Source organism: Aythya fuligula, chromosome 3, assembly GCF_009819795.1.
Source record: "Aythya fuligula isolate bAytFul2 chromosome 3, bAytFul2.pri, whole genome shotgun sequence".
Lineage (NCBI taxonomy): Eukaryota > Metazoa > Chordata > Aves > Anseriformes > Anatidae > Aythya > Aythya fuligula.
The window spans coordinates 77,018,305-77,041,407 of NC_045561.1; the positions used below are offsets into that span (position 1 = coordinate 77,018,305).

A 23,103-nucleotide genomic window follows, 5' to 3' on the forward strand; every position below is an offset into this window, starting at 1 on the left:
ACTCTGTTTCTTACTGTTTTTCTGTTTTTAGCAATTTGAGGACATCATTACACTCTGAATTTTTTTTTTCCCTTTATAATATCATCACATATTCCAGACTGTTGAAGTGATACTGAGAATTAAAAAAGAGAGAGTGTTTACAGCTGAAAATAGAATTCTCCTTGGAAAATGGCATTTTTCATTTATTTTTAAAAATTAAATCATTCATTTTTCCAAGTTCAAAATGACAAATGAGCTAAGGGGAAAAAATACCCCAAACTCCAACCCCTTGTTAAAACAAGCAACTTAAAAAAAAAAAAAAGATTTTCACACAATTTCTAATGAAACTTCAAACTCTTATAAAAAAGCAGGCCAAATTCTCTTGAAGTTAATTTTAAAAAGTAAATAATTCCAAATGAAAAGTAGAGCTTTTATGCAAAATATTTTCTTTATCAAGCCCATATAATTCAAAACAAATGAGTGATCTGAACCTTTTATCCAAATAATGGAAACATAAAATCCATGTAGATTTTATATTTTATTATATTTATATATAGTGTAGACACGTGGTCAGATGGCTTTTCAATCCCTTTCCTCATAATTAATCTAACCAATATATAATTTTTATGAGTAGCATATTGAAATGAAAGATGGAAGATTATTTGAAATTAAAACAGATACTTAGTAAAAAGAGCAATATTCTCACTGGATAGATATCATCTCTCTCTGTTCTCAGTTCATTCAATTTAACGTATTTCTATATGAGCTGTAAGATAACATGACTAATACAAATGAAAAAGAGGACTGCCAAAAGTCAAATTGCCTCACTGGAAGCTTCTTAGCAAAATGACAACATCCAGTTCTAGATAATTAAATCTTATTTTGTGGAAATGCCACTGAATGATGTCAATTTGCCTTTAGGTAGTGCTCTTTTAGTTGAACACAGTAACAGAAATTTATCTAGGCACTTTTAGTTTGTCTTGAAAATGGTTTAATATTGTTTAATAAACAAGAAAAGCTTAAGCTAGGAGAGGACAACACCATAATCCTACAGAGGGAAATTGTTAAAGCTAATAATTGTAGCATATAGGAGGAAATCTCATAGTCAATATCCCTATCATTGAACAGTAGTTTTGATCCAGCTTCGTTAGATTTTATAACTATTTCAGTGATCCAGGAAAATTTCACCATCATTGAAACCTGAAAAATGAAATACTTTTGCTATAATAGACTGGAAGTAACCATCTGCTCTAGTATGTTTACATTAGCAAATTTTTGGGGTCCAAACCTTAAAGAGCTTAGGACAGAGGAGCAGAAGGATCACAAGATGAAGTCTCCTGTTTTTACAGACAACCTGGAGCTCAGCTTCCTCATAATTTAGTAATTTCCGCCTCAAAGCATCTCTTGGATTTGTTAATCCTTGTGAGTCCCTTTTAATTCAGGATATTCTATGATTCTATGGAAATAAGCTCAGATGCTTATTTCTCCCCAAAACTTGTTGGACTTTTGTTGATTGAAATCTCTCTACCACTTTCCAGCCTAGCTGTGCTCATGTGGACCTTTTTCTCTTTTGTTCAGGTGTCAGTGTTGTCTTTGTTTTGAATGAGTCTTTCTTTACCTGTTATTTATTCTCCCTAGTGTGTTTAAAGATAGTATCTGCCTTCTGGTATTTTGTGAACTGAACAGTCCAAATTCATTTAGACCCAGTCTCTCTATCATCCTGCCATACCACTTCATACAGTCCTAGTCTAACTTCATGTCTTGAACATAGGTGATCTGTCTTGACACACAAGTTACTTTGTTTTGAGACATTATAATTACACTTGTCATGGATGGATGCCTGCAGGAAGCTTGGTATTAGAAATGGCTTGTTCTTTAATTCCTTCAGTGAAAGTTGCAGCTTGGGAGCAAGACTGTGGTTTCCTTTTCTCGTGTGGACAGCAGTGACTCTTGGTTTCTCTGGTACTTTAAATCTTGTAGTACCAAGGAAGTGAAGGTTTGATCTTCTAATTAGAGCTTTTTTGTCTTTGATTTTCCATAGTTTCCTCTTTAATTTAATTTAATGCTAAAAAATAAGTTTAGTCACACTGCATCTTGCATTTCTTATAGAAAGTAGAATGTTCCAGTATCTTTCTTGGGGACTTTTCCATTACAATTATACTGTTTTGGTTCATCATAATGATTTTTTTTTTTCTTTTTCTTCTCTGAAGTGCCTGACTTTTTTGAATAGCTGGAGGAGATCTGAATTTGTTATCTTCAGGGATAACTCTTAAATGTCTTTTACAATATTAATAATTTAATACAGTATCTTTGAACTTGTAATTTTTGTTATGAAGAAACATTTTTCACAATTTGGACATGGTGGTCTCTTGTTGCCCGCAGATGCTACAGTCTGAATTCATCACAGCACTCAAACAATGCCTTAAGTAAAGCATGTGAGTGCGTTCATTGTATTAGTCTAGACAGCCCTTTGAAGGATGCCTTAAGGCTGCCCACAAAAACAGTTTCACTGCCCATAAGAACAAGAAACCCTTGGGTATAACCTCAGAGCACACGTACCCAAGAGCAGTGTTAGCATGCGACACAGCGTGCCCAGTGTGGCTATTTGCAGGTGACAGGCAATGTGCTCTTGAGGTCATGATGTGACTGGGCTGTGGGTGAATCTCTGGGCTTGCAGTGGTCCCAGTGGCATCTGAGACTACACTTCTAAGGGATGTGCAAACAAAGTTGAGGTTAGTACTGATTTCAGCTGGGGGAGCCAATTCTCTAAGAGTAGACTTAAGAGATTTAAATGTAGACACAGGACTCAGAGTGGAGAGTACTGTGGGCTTGAAGAAGCTCTTTTATTTTTATTTTATGATAATAGTGGAAATTTGTATCAATACAATAACAACAATGACACCACTAAGAAGACTGATTTTCAGTGGTAATTTAGAAAGAGTTTCTTCAGGTCTCAGCAGAGAGCAGAGAACCCTATGAAACCCTTAGAGCTGCTTAAGATCATGGTTGTACCCAGCAGAGAGTGGGATGTGGTGTCCAGCAAGAGGAAACGTGGTCTCTTAGCATGTGCTGTGGGTGGTAGAGGCAACATCAGCTGGCTACTTGGAAGTGAAGCTGGTAGAGACAGGTCATATATATTATGTGAAGCAGAAAGAGAAAACTGCTGTGCTGTGAGCAAGCAAAACTCTACTGTCAGGATTGGAAACCCAGCAAGGTAGCTTGTGTGGGGTCATTCTCCATAGTTGGTCTGTGGACATCAGAGAAAAGATCAGATACTACCATGCACTGGTAGTCACCTAGTCCTGCAAACAACAGGGTAGAGGCCTGCCCCTTCCTTGACCCCCCGGTGCTTACTATCACTTGTAAACGTTGAATCACAAGGACTGCAGGCCCTAATTGTAACCACCCATTTTCCTGCAGGTGTGGTGGAACTGCCATGTCCCGTGTTCATCAGGAGTACCTTTAGGTTGTGCTCTTCTGCATCATTAGAGGTTATTGTAAATGCTAAAAAATCCACACATGGAGTATATATAACTAGGTCTTTTCAGTGTATTTTGGTAATACCCCATTTGATTTGTTACTTTTCCAGTCAAATGTGTGGCTTACTTTATGGCTGATCTCCATTTGTTACTGTTTTCTGGCACGGGATATCTTTTTCGTAAGATTCATATGATTCATGGATTACAGGTTTTTCTGTTGAAATTCAATATGTCTACAAAGGCAGTTGTGACTGCCACCCTGCCTGTGACTTAATCTACATTAAACCAAACCAAACCAAAACAAAACAAAACACCACTACCACCCACAAAAATAACGTAAGAATCAGTGATTTGGAAGAAATTCTTACCTGCTGTTTGTGTAGGATGGCCATCTGTCTGGCAAATCCCAATGAAGAACTCAGATACATTTGAGAAGAGCCAGACAACCTTCTGACACCTGTTTCTCCAGAGGCTGTTGTGTCTTATTCTGCCTTTTTATTTTCTTATCAGATGCTGATGAGACTGGTGTTTTTGTTGTTGTTGTTGTTTTATCTGCATTCAGGAGATCATTTGATTTGATTCTAAGCCCCAGAACTCTTGATAATGCTAGGTCATTCTGACCAAATCTCTCTTTCTCTTTCTGGGTCTAAATTCTGGAGGTTCTCACAGTTCATATTTCAGGAGGTACTTCTGAAAATGGGCATGAGAAATTGATAAATACCCAAAATTCTTAGTCAGTTTTGGGAAAGACATTTAGAATTGCTGAAAAACACCAAGACAAACTGTGTTTTAAAACCAAGTCCCATGTTGTATTTGAGGATCATTCCAGATATATTAGTGATTGTCCATGTAAATGGATTCCAAGATGCAGGACAAGCTGAAATGTCAAAGTGATACTTCCTAAAGACCCTCCTTTTATCTTTTAGAAATGTAATATCTTCATATATCACCAAGTATTGACAGAGCATCCATTTTGAGCACACAGTAGAATATAAGTACCACTGCCTCTCTCCTTTGAGTCTGTCTGTATGGTTATTGAGATCCTATTCACAAATTGTCCTCAGTTTCTGTGAGAGGATTTTTTTGAGCAATAAAGAGCAAACACTCAGTTTCTTTGTGCGTGTAAGTTTAGGGACACTTCTATTAATTTAAAAGCTTATAAAAGTATTCAGGAAGGCATTATCTATCATTAGGAATATCTTGTTTACTTTGTTGTCTTCCATATTACCTGCATTATATTATTTTATTATTTGATTCCCATGAACCTTAACACAGTTACCATTCCAGTGTTAATTCTGAAGATATCTTCAAGGACAGTTAGATGAAACTATTAAAAGATGTCTTCTGCAGATATAGTGTATGTTCTTTTTTGTGTGCAGCATGTTGCACTACACTGTGCTTCCTTCCTGGAGTAGCAGCCTCAATAAACCAAACACAACCTTCTGTAGATGAATAGTATATCCTGCAACTAAAGGTTAAGGTGTCATCTAAAGATTTATCCTTCCTAATGGATTCATTGGGTTCCTGTGATAGGCACATAATTTACTACCTTTCATATATCAGAGATTGTGTTCTCAAAATGGTGTTTGGGGATTTATGATATTGAACAGGGTGAATTACATGTGAAATTATCAACCATCCTGTTTGACATTTAGTCAGTGTTGACAAGAACTGGGCATTTAGCAAGTAGCACAATCTTCCAATAAGGTTGTTTAATTTCAAGGCTGTTGTTAATCAAATGGTTCTGGAGAAAATCTGTAAAGTAGGCTGTTAATCACATTGGCTGTTGAGCTGTGACCAGCGAGATGTCGGTGGTGTCTGTTGTAGCTGTCATACTGTCTGCAGAATATTGTTAAGGTATTGCCTCCTTGATGGGAAATATTTCATGTTTCAATCCACACAGACATCACAATTTAGAGGTGGGTGGCACACAATAAAATGGTGACAGAGAGGTGGGAAAAAAGACAATACTGTATTAATCAAGGAGATTGAGATTTTGGAAAACTAGATTTGTATAGGTGTGTCTGCATGTGTCAGTGCTATGCAAGGCACATGCACATGTACAAGACAATGATGTCCTTATTCTGATTCTGCCATTTTCCATCATGTCATGTTGCTTCTGTATGGATAAGACTCCCTGAGTTAGGAATGCCTGCTGTACTTTTGAAAAGAGCAAATGGCCTCTTTAGGCTTCATTATTGCTGCAGCTCTGTACACACTTGCAGAACTAAGGAGGTTTCTTGACACATGCACTTCTCAAAGTATATTACAGTCTGGAAACATTTCATTAAAGATTTCCTTCCTGCAGTTCCTGCCTTTCTCATTTGAGAGGTCTTGGTTGATATATGCTTATGTGCTTATGATTTTTGTTTTTGTTTTTGTTTTTGTTTTTGTTGGGCAGTTTGGCTTCAAATGACACTTTGTGTGTTATGTCTACGCTGTTGGATGCTTCTACATGGCCTGCTGTCTTGTCTCCAGAGGAGAAAAAAATATACCTTTTTGCTCAGAGGGTCCTGTCGTCCTGTCTAACCATTTGATCTCCTCCTTCTGAGCCTCTGATCTCACAGACACAGGCCTGAATCTGCCATTATTTCAGCCACACAAAAGAAGTCATAGCTGGCAAGTGTGTCCTTGTCTGTACCTGTATTGTCAAGCCAGATAGACGAATTGCTGCTGCTGTGAGAAAATTTGGTTTTGATCTAAGTGACTGCCATTGTTGGCTTGTCTGGAACACCTGTTGAATAAGGGTTCAAATAGAAGCCATTCATTTCATAAGTCTGTATACCCAACAATAAGGGGATTTGCATCAATTAGATACCTGTAAATCTAGGCAACACAGAAGACAACAGCAGCTTTTTGAATTGTTTGAGCATATGATCAATCAAGCAAAACCAAACTGAGGATATGTAAAGAATCTGGCTATTGCCAAATAGTATTGAAGGACGGAGAGGATGTCCCCTTCAAACTGACAAGCCCTTTGACATATTCTTTTCACTTGGAAGTTGAAAATGCTGATCAGAATCTTTCTGAGGGAGTTATCTACCCCTTGTGTTCAGTAAGAAAAAAAAAGTTATTGCTTCAACACAGATATTCTATCCTTAAATTTAAGCTCCCAGGCCTCTCACAACGTAAGAAGAATTACAGTCATGGATATTACACAACAGTTTATGCACAATATCTAATGCATTCTCAGTTTTATGAAATATAAATAATATTGGAGACACTTTGACTGGTAGTTTAGATTTACACCTGCTTTTTTAAGGTGGAAATGAGGGACATTTCCAGTGCTCATTAGTGACACTGGAAGAGATAAATGAATACAGTGAATAAAATTCCATAGAAGTGGGAAGGAAAAAAATATATTGTATAGTTGGATTATGGAAAAATCATAGATGTTTTAAACATTTCTGGAGTTTTTTTTTTCCCCCTTCACATGGAAGGCTGGAACACTACTGAGAGGACATGGTTTTGAAGAACATTTATTCTCCTTTAAGGCTTATTATGAAAATTAAAGCATTCAGCATAACAAAAATGATTTGATGCATGTGAGACTTCTGTTATGATTTAACTTACATTGCCTGTTTTTGTTTTGTGACATACAGGACAGTTTTCCAGCTCGTTTTGGAGGAATACATTTCGTCAATCAACCATGGTATATCCATGCCCTCTACACAGTTATACGGCCCTTTTTAAAGGAGAAGACAAGAAAAAGGGTATTCTTCTGTTTAATTTTCCATTACCTGGCAATTGTAGTAAGCAGTTGTATCATGCCGTAAATTAAGTAGATATGCACAATATACCAGCTTGTTATCGGTGGAAAGTGTTTAAATGCATCTTCATTGTAAAGAGCATCTTTACCCATTTTAGAGACAAACACACATTTATCCTTCAAGGACACAGTCAAGCTGTGTACTTAAAGGTATTTTTACACACAAGCATATACTTTCTCCTGGGCTATATAAAAATACTGTCAACATTGTAATTTTTATAAGAAAGTAATTGCAATAAAAATTAAAATTATTCATGTTTTCATTTTATGACAGAGTTAGTGAGTACCAAGTCCTTTCCTACTGATTTCCTTGACATTAGCATGATCTAAAAACCACAGCTGGTACATAGGAACTTGTACATAGTGACTTGAATGAAAGGCAATAAAAGGAAATATGTGTGCATGCATGAGCATGAGCAGTCTTTCAGATGTTGCTTACTTTGCAGCATTTGCATCAGTACAATTAAATTAGAGGTTGGTGGTAATAACACATAGAAAGTTATTATTTCAGAAACAGGAAATTTGTCATCCAGGAAAACACAATCAACGTTGCATACAAAGCCACTGAAAAGAATATGATGATTTTTGTTTTTGTTTGTTTATGGGGTCAGCTCTCTAAGGAACTCTATTTTCTTTCCTCAAACACAGACCACATGGCCACAATAATTTTTGGTGTTTAGCTGTTTTTTGCTGACAGATTATGCTTGAGAGGTCTCTGGCATTTTGAACTATAGATCACAAAAGCTTTTATGTAATATCTGTTATAAATATGCAAATGAATGCTCATTCTTCAGGATCCAGTTGCACTCCACCAACCAGAGCTTCAACAAAGAACATTACAGTGCCAGATATGTTTGAGGCCTATTTAAGTCAAGCGCTGCATATGCATAACCAGGGAGTAAAGTAAAGCTCCTGTGTGTGTTACAAGATTAAAAGTGGGAAGGTAGTTGAATGTAAGTGCTTATCAGTTAGGTATCTACATTTTTATTAAGATGCCTGAATCTGTATTTTATATTTATAGAAAAGCTAACTTTCTACAACTGTTTTGTCAATTCTGAATCAGGTCGTTAAATACTTATTTGGAGTTCAAAATTTATTTTCAAAATGTGAAAGCTATGAAAGCTATGACCACCTCTTAAAAATAAAAGCAGCTTAAAGGAAAGAAGAGAGAAGGGAAGAGAGGAAAAGAGCAAGGAAGGAAGGAAGAAAAAGAAAGAAAGAAGGAAAGAAAGAAGGAAAAAAAGAAAAAGAATCACGGAAAAAAAAATCACACAGAATTATTTTCATAATTTTATTAGGATCTCATTATTTATATTGTATTTATCCTGAATTATTTTTGCATTTTTTGAATAAGTCTTGTAGATTTACAACTGACAATTATATTCAGATGAATGTAGTACTAGGTATGTATAAAAGTAATTGCTAAAAAGTGAAACATTCAGTTTGAATGACATGGTAAACCAAATTACTTATGCCATGAATATTTGTTCCCTCACACAAGGATATGTTCCTTTCTGAGACAGAAGAATATTACTGGGTTTGCATGTTTATATTAAGCTTCCTGTATCTGCAGTTGACTGGAAGGTAGGCTAAAATACAAGACAAGCATATATTTGGTGTTCTTGTCTTTCTGCCCTTTGAATTTAACTGTGGATAAATCATTCTAGGGATACAGCTGTCCAGAGAAGTCCTTGCCATGTGAAGTGGGATGTGAATTGGTAGCACTTGATATGTCTGTGTGTAGACCCCTGCTTGCCCCATGGGGAGCAAAAGACAGAGTTATGAGGCAACATCCTACCTTGCCTTTCTGGCTACTTCTGCACTAGTAAATTAAAAGAGTGCTGGGCACTGCTATTGCTGCTGTTTGATTGTACAGGCACTCGCTGGTATGTCATTGGCTGGTGCCAGCTGGTGCCTTCTTACACAATGCCCGGTCCTAAAGGACCCATGCTACTCTCTGGTCCTTGCCATCCTATTTGGACAGGTCCTTTTGATAAGGACCAGTGAGCAGCATGGATGAAGTGAGTCTCTTCTAGAGATAAAAGAAATTTAACCATATGTATGTGAACTGTGCCATGACACTTTCTCCTAGTGCCTGAAGTGAATCCTGAAGTGAATCCTGGTTCATTTGCTAAGCTGGTAATAACTACTGTGAGCTTTCTGTATAGCCAAGCCCAAGAGCAGGTATTTCCTTTTAGTGGAAGTTCTGCAAGTCCTCTGAAGTGGGAGAAGGCTATTGAAATCCAGAGGTGCTTTGTTTCTAGTGCTCATCTATCACATGTTGCAGATCTCTGAGGAGAAAAGATGAGTTTAAATATAAATAGAAGTATAAATATGAGTTTACATATGCATTCTATACACACTTTATCTATATAAAAGTAAAGCATATTTGAAAACAATTCAGTCAATGAAAACATTGATAGACAATATTAAGTACTGCATCAACTATTCACTTGTGGTCACAGAGATTATTTTATTGGTATTACTTACTTTATATATTGTCAAGTAAGGATGGTAGCTAGTTGTGGTATCATATAAAGGAAGAAAATCTTTTTCATTAAATTGTTATTTATCTTATTTTTCATAGGACTCAAGGCCAGATGCTGAAAGTCAATACTTTCAGCAAGTCCTTAATATATAGAAAGAATGGTGATTTTATTTATTAATGTAATTAATTTATGTACTTTATTAATTAATACAAAGTTTAAGGAAAACACATTACAAAATGTCAGCACTCTGTCTAGTCTTCAGTCTGTCTAGTTACTTGAAATTAGTTCTTTAGACCCCTTGTCTTGCAGACATTTTAAGTCACTTATGCTTTAATCAGCTAGTTTGCAAATGCAGTCTGACTGTACTTAAGGCAGAGGCATTATGTGCCTTGGTGGCCACTGCTGTTAGTCCAACACAGTCAGAATACTGAAACCGTAAAATATCCTGTAATAATGCTGATGTAATTTGAACTTTGATGATTGTTGTGATACTGCTTTGTTTTTACCCGTTTATGCACATACAGATATTCCTGCATGGTAATAACCTCAACAGTCTACATCAGCTAATACATCCTGAGATCCTGCCTTCAGAGTTTGGAGGAATGTTGCCCCCCTATGACATGGGGACATGGGCAAGAACACTGCTAGACCATGAATATGATGATGACAGTGAATGCAATGTAGACTCCTTCAATGCTCCCACAAAAGATATAGAAAAGGATCTCTCTCCTAAGTCCATGAAAAGGTGGGTTAAAGGTACCATCATCTTCTAGTATCACCATGAGGTTAACATTTGCCTTCCTCCTGTTTTATGAAGCTGTAGGTAGTTTCCTCAGCTTATTGTGTATAAGGACTTTTTTTTTTTTTTTTTCCCCTAAGTAGATTGCTGTTGAGTATAGCCCATAATAGGTAGTGTATACAGTACTGTTTGGAATAAGCTGATATCCCACCCCAGCTTACATCAAGTATTAGAGAGCCAATGAGACTCAGTGCAGAGGATGAGATGGGACCAGTTGTCCACCTGGAGAGGGATGATAACTCCTGCCTTTCTCCACCTCATTTTCCAGTGCCTGATGTATGCCAGCCTGTACATACAGGCTGTATGTACAGCCAGTGTAAATGCCAGCCATTTGCACTGCCTGACCTGTCACAGTGACTGCACACAACAACAACAAAAAAAAAAGTAATGAGGAGAACCAGGACAAAATTAGTGCCAATTGTTGCTCTCAGTTCTGGCGAACTTCCTGAATTAAGATGTTTTTCTCCTTGAGGAGACGCAGTATAATTACTTGCTGTATTTTACCATTCGAAATCAAAATATGGTGAGAGGTTAGTTACATCTACTGTAACTATGGAAGCAGAGAGGTTATTCATGTGGGAGAGGTGAATCTGGTCCAGCCTTCTGGCCAGCAGAAGAGAAAGGCTAGTAGAAGAGAAAGGAAAAATTTACAACAGGGTAAAAAAGGCTGAGTAAGGCAGCAAAAGTCAGTGTGCAGCTCATAGTGGGTAAGGGGTAAGCTTAGCAATGAATCAGAGACCATACAGGGCAGAAAACTTTATATATAAAGTCTTTCAAAGTAAGTCAAAATATGTTAACTTAAGAATTCAGTTTAAGGAGATGGTATTTGATGTAAAAAGGAGAGAGACTCTTGGAGCAGATCAGACAGGAGAAAATATTTTGAGAATCATCAGCTAGGAAAATAAATTTGATAAGTGAATATCTCAGATTTGGAAGGACAGTGCAGTTTGAAGGAGAGATAATTTTTTTAGGAAATAAGAGGCAACAGGATATTGCTGTAGAAATAAAATAATTAAAAAACAGACAAACAAACAAACAACAACCAACCAACCAAACAAAAAAAACTCCACAGAACAGTGAAATTTAAAGATTTTGTATCAAAAAATCTGTAAAACCTTGAAAATGAGAAATAGCAAGAGATTGGCTGTGAATGAACTAGGATAGGACAAGGAGAAGTTAAAGAAGATTTTGAATCCATGAGAAAAAATGAAATACAAGCATTGAAGAAAATGGGAAAGTGAATAGCCTGGGAAGAGGTGGAGGGGAAGTGAGCAATACATTTATATATGATTTGCACAATATACAAGAATTATAAACAGTAGAGAAGCTACTGAAAGAAGAAAGAAAAAATGGAATATAGGAGCTAACATGCTGAAGTCTTACTGATGCAAAAGGAATTAATGAAAGGAAATTGCCTCATTCAAGGATGCAGCAAATCCCCAGACTATTCTGGAAAAGTGTAGTAGAAAAGCAGTGGATTGACAAATTCTTCATACTTTCTTAAGAGGAGAAAGCACACATATTATTCCCATTTAACTTGTGGTTAAAAAGTCTTTCATGCAGAATTACACTTCAGTGTAAACTTCTAATCTGCAGTTTACTACCAGATATTCTTTCAGTCTGGGTTAGCTGACACAGTAGGAGGCCTATTGCAGAAAATAAGCATGTTGAAAATTGTATCTGCATTATATTCAGATGAAATTTTCTCACCTTCTTCATATTCATTTTCAGTTAGCATATCTGCAGTGCTTGCTGAAATCTTCCTTCCCAGTTGCTGGATATAAAAGATACCAAGCAGATTTACTGTGCTAGTACCAAATAGAAGGGAGTGGTAGTAAGATTCTGAACAGAAAGTCCCAATACTTTCTTATATTAAGTGCACAGACTGTGATAAAGTAGAAATAGAAAAGTTAAGGTATAAATAGATAAATCAATTCCATTTAAATTTAACTTGAATTTGGCATCTGAAGGATTATGTTTCTCTTGGCTTAAAACCACACTAAATGTGATACATTACTGCAGAAGAACAACATCTAAAAACCATGAATTAAATCAATGAAAAGTGCTTGACTTCACAGACCAAATTTCACAAGGGTGTAGGAGGTCTCCAACGATTATCTTGTTTAATTTGGCTTGGCATTTTAGAATTATAATTTATTGCTCTGGAACAATATCCTTCTTAAACCCAGATCCTGCTAAGAGTTCATTTCTTTGTTACTCATTTCTGCCCCCATGTGAACCACTGAAGTTCTTTCAGAACTCCTTGACCTTTGGGTGAATTGGATGACCTCTGCTTGAAGGAAAGGCTGAGCATGAGGAGTGTGGTTGAGATAAAAAAGAAACCAGAAACACAGACCTCCTAGAAGAACATGTTCATGTTGTGGCACTATTGCATCTGTCTCAGCAATCATGTATATAGTCTGTGGCTTTGTCCACACAAGGCTATCACAGCTGAGGCACCAGCTGCAGCTGCAGGGATATGCATCCTGCTCTCAGCTAACTACACAGGGTCGATGTCTGTTTTGACCAACTTTGCAATGTATCCATGTGTGGCTTTGGTTACTCACCTTTGCAATGGGACTTTGCATTACAGCTCTGTCCTACTATGATTTGTGAGAATTTATTCAGCAATGTGTTAAAGTTATTTGGGAGATGTAAATAGAAGGTACAAATATTTTGAGTGCCTTCACACATAAATTGCTGTTGAATGGAATGACAGTAAATGTTGATTTAAAATGAATTTAAAATGAAAGCTATTTCTTCTTCTACAAGGTATTTGAGCTCCTGAGCTTGCAAGCCATATGATCAGGCTTTGTGCAGTTTCTTTTTCACATCTGTCTTGGGACTGAGAAGCTTGGGTACCCAGGGAATTTATGGTCAAAATTCCCTCCCTGGAAATTTGAGGCCAGGTGTATAGTTTTTGTCTCCTTTTCAGTTCCCCAGATAACTGGAAACAATGGTTACTCAAACGTTGTCAGCATAGGAGAAAGCTCTGTCTCCTGTTAGTACTCCTATTACATACAAATAAGAATTCTTTGAAATTAGCATGCTCTACGGCATTACTTATTTTGAACTGGATTTTCCATGAGTACAGCTTCCTACCAGCAATGTCAACCAACTTTGCACAGTGCCTTGTGGAGACAAAATTAAAAAAAAAAAAAAAAAAGTGTTCTTAATTCAGTGGTTTAGCTTTCTGCCTGATTAACTAACATTCTAGATGGGTGTTATTGTACAGTCCTAAAAATAAATAAATCATGTATATCACAAAAAAAAAAAAAAAAAAAAAGATATTTAAAGCTATTTTTCTTGACTTTAGCATCAGGAAGATAATGTGATAACTGTTATTTGAAAATAACAATTGTATTGTTATTATATGTAAATTTTTGGTGTAAGGTTTGATTCAGATTTTTTTGTGTGTTTTAAAGGTTTTCTTTATAATTTTTGAGAAAAAGACAAATAATCTCCTGTTATCAGCCTCATTCATTGGTTTCAGTGGATGGTGCCAGTTTATGAGAATGGGTTACTGACTGCATTTATTCATGTTAGGAGAGATCAGAATTTGTAAAGATTTTTCTCTGTGCTGTAGTCTGGCAAATGGGCAAATCTGTAGTAGTGTTGCAGTCCCAGTGTTCTTCTGATCAAAAATTCATGCCTACATTGTAGTGATGTACACATACTCTAGCCATGTCAAGTCCTTTTTATAGAAAAGAAGAGATATACACATTTCTAGTGTGAGACTCATTTTACTTTAAAAGAAACATCTAACAAAGGTCTCTTTTACTGTACCCTAGAAGTGCCTATTTTTTGACAAGCTGTGACATATGTGATGTGAAACCCATTCTTACCACTTCAGACTTTGTTTCTAATGGAGCATTTTGACTTTGCTGGAGGCTGAGATTTCCTCTTTCTCTCTCACACATGGCTGTTGAAGAATATCAGTACCAGTGTTACGCTTCTGTGCTGAATCAGAGAATTTGGAGAAAGTTTACAATCACCATTGAACTAGCCCTTTTGCCATCCTTCTCTGCTGTGTTTAGTTGAGCTGACAAGTGAGTTTGACAGATGTGTCCACTGCTCCAGAAATCCTGCTGGCCATGGCAGAGTTCCCCAGGGTTGTCTTAGGAATACACACTGTTGCATTTAAGGGCCTTTTGGAAAAGGAGCAAATATGCTTCCAGCTAACTAATTCTGTGCCACTAATTGCAGCATGCCATTTTCCATCTGGGTGGCTGAATTACACCTTCTTTACAAGCCCACTGCCATATAGCCTTCTGGTAGAGAGGGTTAGTGCTTACATCAGTACAAAAGACTGCTTAGTTTGCCCTCTATCGTGTGCTAAGAATGTGTTCTTCTTCAGTGCTTCACAGGAGAAAAGAGGAGCTGTTTTTTCTGCCTTTTACTCCTATTTCCACAAAACAGCACAGAGCCCTTTAAAGTCATGCAATCACTTCTTGAACGTATTTTCTGACCATTTGTGATGATCAGGTGCCCAGAGTACCTGTATCATCATTTTTAAGCTCTGGCAGAAATGAAACTAAACAAACGAGAGCTGAGATTTACCCTAATTTGTCTTCATCTGGAAATGTTAAGTAAGCATGTTACCCTCCTGCAGGTCTCAGTCCGTGGTGGATCCTGGGGTGCTAAAACGCATGGATAAGAATGAGGAAGAAAACATGCAACCTTTGCTTTCCCTTGACTAACAGTTCCTGAGCATCGGGCATGAACTGAGGTGGAAGGCATTGCCTCTCAGCAACAAGCAAACCATCAGGAAGGAGTGTACCAGCTGGAATCCTATTTACTCACATTAATGTAGCATAATGGAAACGGGCAGAAGGCTTTACTATTCTGCCTGAATTCTGGATGCCCTGGGGTGAAAAGGAAGAGGAGAAAGAAGGAAAATAAAATAAAAGGAAATAGAATAAAATAATAATAATAAAAAAGGAATCAATAATTTATTCTGTAAGTGCCAACTTGTTTGTAAATATGATATAATCCTCCACTTTGACTTTGTAAGTTATGGTAAGGAAATGTGATGGAAATAAATGACTATTAATTATATCATTGAAGTACACCATACAAAAGAGAAGAAAATGTGTGCACACACATGCGTGTATACACATAGAGAAACACATACTGGACAAGGAAAAATATCAAAGCCAATTAAATGTTGTCCTTCTTGTAGGAAGCCATACTGCAGCTAACATATTGACTGCTGCTTTGTTCTCTCTCTGCAATGTTCATGTAGTGTGCAAAGATAAAGAGGGAATATAAGAACTTGGAGATGCTGTAACCAGTTGAGTATTTCCTCAATGTAGGAATTTATTTCCAACTAACATTGTGGTTTAGGATTGTGATATAACATAAATCATGTAGCATTGTGAAAAAGATAACAGATGAGCTGGAACCAACTCTTTGACAGCTTTGTTGTTCGGCTATATGAGTCTGTGAGGTTTTTTTCCTTAACTATTTTGTTTACAGTTTGCAAGTAACTTGGCTTGTTACCCTAATCTGGGTGTTTTAATATGGGCCATAACAGAGTTCTCTTGCATTTTGGATGCATGTCAAGAATTTTTCCAGAATTCAGTTCTCCCTTGGAATGAGAAAGTAGTGTAAGAACCATTATCTGAAAGTAAAGCTTGACAGCAGAGCTTAAAAGTTAAGCACTGAATCCTGTGCACTGGGAGACTTGGATACATATATATATATTTTTACCAATCTCTGACAAACTTATAAGGTTACATTGTTAGACAAGTATATTTCACTGAAGGTTTATACAGGAAATCATACCTATTCAATGTACTTAGATATATTATAGATTGTATATTGAGATGATGTCATGAATAATATAATACAACTTTCCATAGAGCAATGGCATTCCACTCCAAACAATATGACTAAGTTGTAGTCAAACATCTCAGCCTACGTTTCTGGGGCACTTTTGTTTTGGTTATAGTGTAAATGTATATATTGAACATGTGCCATAATAGAAAAATACATTTTACCTCAAAAAGGCAACAGTTTTTTCTAGGGATTAAGTCAGCTGAAATGCAGGGGCTGTGTCATCTTTTTTGTGTGCTGATGTGTGTGCAATCTATTGTATACTGAGACAAGAATACATCCTTTAAAATAGCCATGCATTTCTTATTAGGACTTAGCTTTGCAATCAGAATGAGAAGGCACAGGATACTCACCATAACATCTGAATAATTAGAGATATAGAAACAGCATGATCTGGACAATGCAGGGATTACTTGAGAATATGCTCAACAGCTGACCACAATGGAGGAAATAGCTCATAGCTACCCTGCCTCTGAAACTCTGTGGTTTAAACAGTTTCTTCTATTACTTCAGTGATCATTGAAGTTTTAAAGTTACTGGTTGTAGGTCACCTTTTCCTTCCTAGGGTATAAGAATACAGATGTAAGAATAAGTAGGCTGTAAAGAGTTAAGAGAGTGCAGAGTGAAATCTTGGAAATGTGTCATCTCAGAATTTAGCTGTAACTCCTGTGGTGGCAACTTTGGTGTTCCTCAGTGCTAAGACAAGCCAGTCTCTTCTGGCATTAACCTTGATTAGCTCAGGCAGCATGCAGATAAACATCTTGTTCTTGAAACATTGCTAAGTAGAGTATGCCCCAACATGCAATCATATTCCAGAATCTTGTCATCACCTTTCCACTCTCTTGTTTCTGTTTTCATGAAGCATATTATGAAATGCAAAGGGAAAAGATATGTAGCCTGAACTGGAGAAGTGTTTGTCAGAGACAATTCCAGAAGGTGCACATGGGGACTGTAGGTGCCTACATTTTTGCAGTTCATCCTACAAGTTTTCAGTAGTAAAAACTTTTGTATTAGTACTTCTGTGCTTTGAGGGGCTTGAAAGACCAATGATTTCTTATCAGCAATTTTATTCAGTTCTGTTTTTCATGAATCTTGTAACATCATGTTGTATAGGTAAGATATAATTCTAGGGTTTATGTAAGTGCCATAGTTGAACGTATGTTATACATACCCATGCTGATGGCTAGTAGAACTGTGTATTGCCATAGATCTGGTTCTTAAATCCTTGTCAGATCAATAGAAATTTTCTCCTTTAAGGGCTTCAGGTTTTAGTGTTCCACATTTATGCAAACTTTGTCAATGGTGATCAAAATCTTCATGGATGCTTTTGTATACATGAGCCAAACCTTGGTGTAAACCAGCACAATGCTGACTGCAGAGTACACTGGCTGTCTGGTCAGAAAATGCCTCTTAAATCCTGATGGAGTATCTTTGTAGGAAAATATACCTGCTCAATTGTATGAAGCTTCTGCACACCAGCTGATAAATTTGTTTTGTTTGTGAATCCTTTACTTATGCATTTATCTGTAATTTATGTAATGTTTTCTGGTGCCTGAGTTCAGCTTGCAGTAATGAGTATTAATATATTATTTTCAGATAACGAAAGTAGGATATACTAGAAATTTGCTTAACTGGGTCCTCATCTTTCACCAAGAACAAAAGTACTTTCTCAGTAAGATCCTCACTGTTAAAGAGTTGGGATAGAGGTCTTCTTGGCTGCAGTTTTCATTTCACTGAAACAAATTCTTGCAGTTGTAACTGCAGTTGTGATAGTGGATGAGAATCTGAAAATGGGTAAGAAAAATAATTATCCTTCACATGCTCTCAGTATTCTTTGAAGACATTTCTCTTTTAGAGAAATTTCTCTCATTAGAGTACATAATGGGTTTACTCCTTTCCCTTGCTTCCTGTAGAAAATCATTATACGTAGGTCAATTTTTAATAGCCAAAATTTGGACTGAAAACTTTTTCCAATCTTTATTATTGTAGGAGTTGATGTTGAATTTTATAGCAGAATTGAAGTGCTAAAAATAGAATTCAGATGCTTGGGAAGGTCATTTCTATTTCTTACCTTTGATGTATATTGGGTAGAATAAATCTTGTTGTGCTTATGCATGCTGATATGCATATCAAAAAAATAATCCTGCAATATGAGGAACTTAGTGGAAAGACTTGATACACCTGTCCAAGCAGCTAAGTAAAATAAATAAATAAATAAGCAAACAAATAAATAAATAAAGGACAGGAAAAGTGTAAAATAGTTTTATGCCTTTGGTAAGATCCCCAAATGTTCCCCTAAACAGTATTTCTTTCATGAAAGACTTGAATGAAAATATATGGAGGGGTCATGGAAACTTTCATGCTCAAAGACTTGGTCCTGTAATCACAGATGTACAAGTCTATTGGCTTTATAAAGACAGGTAATCAGTCACTCTAAGCTCCAATAAACATGCAGGCTCCCAATAGTTATTAAATGTAAAATAGCTTTAATATGTCTTTACAGAAGTGTAAATTTATTGTATAGCATATTTAAAAAGATGTTTTGCACTCTGCAAACATACTATGCCTAGACACAAAGGATATTTACAGAGGTGTACATAAGCAAAACACAAAATTAAAGAAAATAGGAGTAGAAGGTACCTCAAGAAGTCAGCTGCATTGATGTGTGGAAGAGCAGTTTTGCTTCAGTTGTGTCTCTCTTAAGGAATTGTTTTTACTCAGTAGATTACATAGAATGTTCTTTTTCTCATTTAAACAAATCACAGCAAAGCCTAAGCACAATACCTGATAAAATTGTAATTTGAGAGTATTTTGTTAATGTATTTATGATTTACCTGCTCTCTTTGGGAAATGAAAAAGTACTCTTGCCAAGAGTAATAATTCTACCATTTAGAATTATCTGGGAAACATTTTGCAATAAGCTCTGGTCATGTCCCTGTATTATACTTTTTCTGTTATTATCAATGTAAGTAATTGTTCAGATTTTTGAAAAAGTCATGTTTGGAAGAGCGTGCAAGAGAGAAATAAGGCTTCAGAATTTTGTTTAGAATATTAAAATATTCTTTGGGGCTGGGATGATAATCTTTATTTGCCTCTGGGGAAAGTACTTTTGAACTATCAACAACATTGGGTACTGGGACAAATATGTAAGATGAATGTCAGTGCGAAACAAAACAAAACAAAACAAAACAAAAAACAAGGGAAAAGGTCTCAAAGCATTGTACCAAAAAATCACATGGTTGGCTATGATTGGTAATGTCATTTTAATGAAAGGCATTTTGTGAGTAGCTTTAGAGCATGGACTTGTGGTGCTGCAAATAGTACTTTCATCCACAAAGTTCAAAGTTTTCTTGGTTTCACACTATGAAATCAAGAAAATAATAGTTATCCCATTTCTCAGGTAGCAAAATAGAAACACAGCCACTTAGATATATTCAAATCTCAATAAAAGACATTTGTGTTAAGTTTATGTATGGCAAAAGTGACACTTTAATCACTTAGACTAGTTTGAACTCAAAGAGAGAAAATATCTTGTATGAAAACAATGTCTGGCTGCTGATTCAGTCATGACTAGTTTCCTTAGAAAAACCCTAAATATTTTAGCTTGAGCCCTTTACAAAACAGAGATGGTCTGTTTGAGCTATATCTGAATGTACATGCCTTTTGCTGAGGAATTGGTAAAAAGGGTATGTCCCCAAAATGCAATGCCTTTGTTCTCCATGTAAGTGATGGAAAAAATATAAATTAATTCTGAAGACCTGATCACGAAGACTTCACATCCTGGTTGCCTGACAGAGAACTCTGAACTTGGCAAGGGACGATCTCCTCTTAAGGGCCTTGAAACGTATTTATGTCCTATTAATTATACAGGGAACATTGGCATTTAATTTAAAGGCATCCTGAAATGACCTCAAAAGTGCAGGCTAGGTAGGTAGGACCCCACATCCTGTATTGCCTTGTAACCTTCAATGATGCTGTGTCAAGGGTCTGTATTTAGCATATTAACCTGGAAATATCCTTTAGTCTGTATTTCAACTTTCAGTTGTGTGGGAATTTTTTCATATCAGATTTTGAGACCTTGATTTGTTTCCTTCATATGGGTCTGTATCTGCAAAAAAATGACATTGACCCCTGTTTGAATGCACAACTTGCAATATGATTTTGCTGTTAAAAAATAACAACTAGTGGTATGCTGGGCATTGGTGCAGTTGAGACATAGGTCAAAAGCTCCCACTACTTTGTCATTCATTCTCCAGTGTTTTGTGTGTATATACTGTTTTGATTGATGGCAGGTATACCAAACTCATATGATATGAGTTAAAAATAATAAAAAAAAAACTTTCTGCAGTGAGTTCAAAACCCGAGTTGGTGCTATTGCTGTGGAATTCAACTGGGAAGGAAATATTGTGTATAAGCAAAACAGAGGGAACAAGGGAAGATGTTGATGCTTCCTTATGGCACATTGTTTATGTTAAAACATGGCCAAAGTATTTGTCTACCAAACTCTGGTCAGTCAGCTCTTTTGTTTCAGAATCAGTCACACACAATAAATCCTCTCTAATAAAGGTGTTACAAAACTTCTATTTGCTGTTAGCAGAGAGTTCACTACCACAGCATTGACATTATCTGAACAGCAGACAAACAGTGGGGGTTAATTAGGATTTGTATTTGATATGGAAATGTTGCTCTGATTCCTTAAGAGGCTGCTGTGTCATCAGCAATGCACAGCAGTGCCTGAAGGCAAACATCTCAAGTTGGGTCCCTTGGTTAATAAAAATTTAAGGGGAGAAAAAAGCAAAGGGAGAAATAATAGAAAAAAAAAAAAAAGAAAAAAGGTAAAACACGTTAATTAAAAAGAGAAGCTGGCCTGCACTGGAAAGTCAGATGAATGGCAAAAATGATGCAAGGCAATTTGTATGAACACAGAAGAGAATCTGTGGCCATCTTGTGTCCACCATCTACATTATGAGCAGTGTTCCCATTTTTCACACTGTTTCACTTGTATGGTCACGATGGGCTTTTCTGAATCTTTAGAAGATGCTTTGAATTACTGTGTGAAATCACAGGTAGAGTGGCTGAGCTTGTGAACATGGCTTAATGGATCAGTGCATGCCACCAGATCCTCACCTAGAGATGGGCCCTGGGCTGTCTCAGACTTGGTCACCTGGAGAAATACACAAACTGCAGTGTTCTGCCTGGCTGAAGAAACCGTGCAGGGAGAGAAGGAAAGGAGCCACATGCCTGTATGGAAAAGTGGGAGGCCTGTGGAAGAAAGGACGATGGGTAGATGGAGTGAACAGATCAGTCAATGGAACATAATGGGGAAGGAGGCTTTCACTTGCTCTGCAATTAATTTTAAAAAGGCCTTAAAAAGCTCAACAGCACATCTGTCATCAGAAGAGAGAGAACTTCTTTCTCTCCTTCCAACACAAAGTTGGTTTTGATGCATTTAAACCTCATGTGTATGCTAGGCCTGAATTGTGTCTGCTGCTGTTGTTTTCACGGCGGGTGTTGGGATGTGAGTATCGCATACATGTAACATGCATATTCATAAACCTGTCCAGAGGAAGAGAAGGAAGAGACATGCTCAACAGGTTCCTGCTGTGGAGGTAATGTCACTGGAGAAATCAGCACTTGTTTGGATTAAAGTCTGTCTTGTCCTGACATCCACATCTGCACCTCCTCTGTGCAGAAAGCTGTGAGTGTTTTAAGTGGAGTGGGGACCCCTCAAATGCACCTCGGTGTCTTGTGCTAATTATGCAGCCTTCAAGCTGTGGCTGGTGATGTGTTCTGTGTCTTTAAACAGGTTTGCTGGTGATGTTAATAGTAGCCATTAGTCACCAAGGGTGGAGATGATTTAAAGAAAACTGACAATTATAAGCATTCCACTTAAATCTAAAAATACTAAATTGGTGATTACTACAAGTAATGCCTAAGATTATAATAACATAAAAGGGTTTCAGGGTTTGGTTGCACTGTATCATTGACAAGACATATTGCATGATCACTTTCCCTGAAATATATTTTTTCCTGAGGTTATACAGGATGTACATCCTGTATATACATCCTGTATATACATACGGGATATGAGGATATACATCTTTCATGCATCAGTGGCTGAAGAAACTAAATAATAGAAATTGTGATTCTAAAACTGTAAATATATTCTGAGGGGTAGATGCAGAATACCTGACAGTTTTAAAAAATGTTTTGCAGTTAACTATCTTTCAACTTGACAATACTGTCACTTTAAAATCAGTTGACTCTATCTTTTTCATCCTATGGACTCGTGTGAAATGCATCCTGCAAACCTTTCCCAGGTTTGCATCCATTCTTCTCTTATCCCCTTGCATTGCAGAATGTTCTGTTTTCTGTACATATTTTATTCTGTGAATAACTGGAAAAAACTATAACAGACTAACAAACAAAAAATGCAACAAACAAAACACTAATGATCTGCAGACTGGAGCTTGAGAATTTCTGTTTAAAGTATTTCCCTTACAGAAATCCCTGGTAACGGAGTGAAATGGGAAAGGAGAGCAGTGGCTGACCTCCCCTTATAGGAATACAAAAAAAGATTCTGACTAGAAGTCCACAAAAGTCTAGATAGACAATCACCTGAGACAGCTCTTGCGATTTAAGATGTTGCCTTTCTGAGACTGCTAATTATCACTCCAGCTGGGGATCACTGCCCCAACATGTTAGCAGCAGTAGATTATGGAAGTACTTCTGTTCCAATGAATGCTGTAC

General features: G+C 36.8%; 1 protein-coding gene across 1 annotated transcript in view; it reads left to right on the forward strand.

Moving 5' to 3' along the window:
* Positions 1 to 20,934, forward strand: part of CLVS2 (clavesin 2) — a 55,733-nt gene extending 34,799 nt beyond the window's left edge. The window contains exons 3-5 of the mRNA XM_032185428.1: positions 7,061 to 7,171; positions 10,241 to 10,461; positions 15,128 to 20,934. Coding sequence (XP_032041319.1) covers positions 7,061 to 7,171; positions 10,241 to 10,461; positions 15,128 to 15,215 — 420 coding nt within the window. The 3' untranslated portion in view covers positions 15,216 to 20,934. The remainder of the gene's footprint in view (positions 1 to 7,060; positions 7,172 to 10,240; positions 10,462 to 15,127) is intronic.
* Positions 20,935 to 23,103: the final 2,169 nt, after the last annotated feature.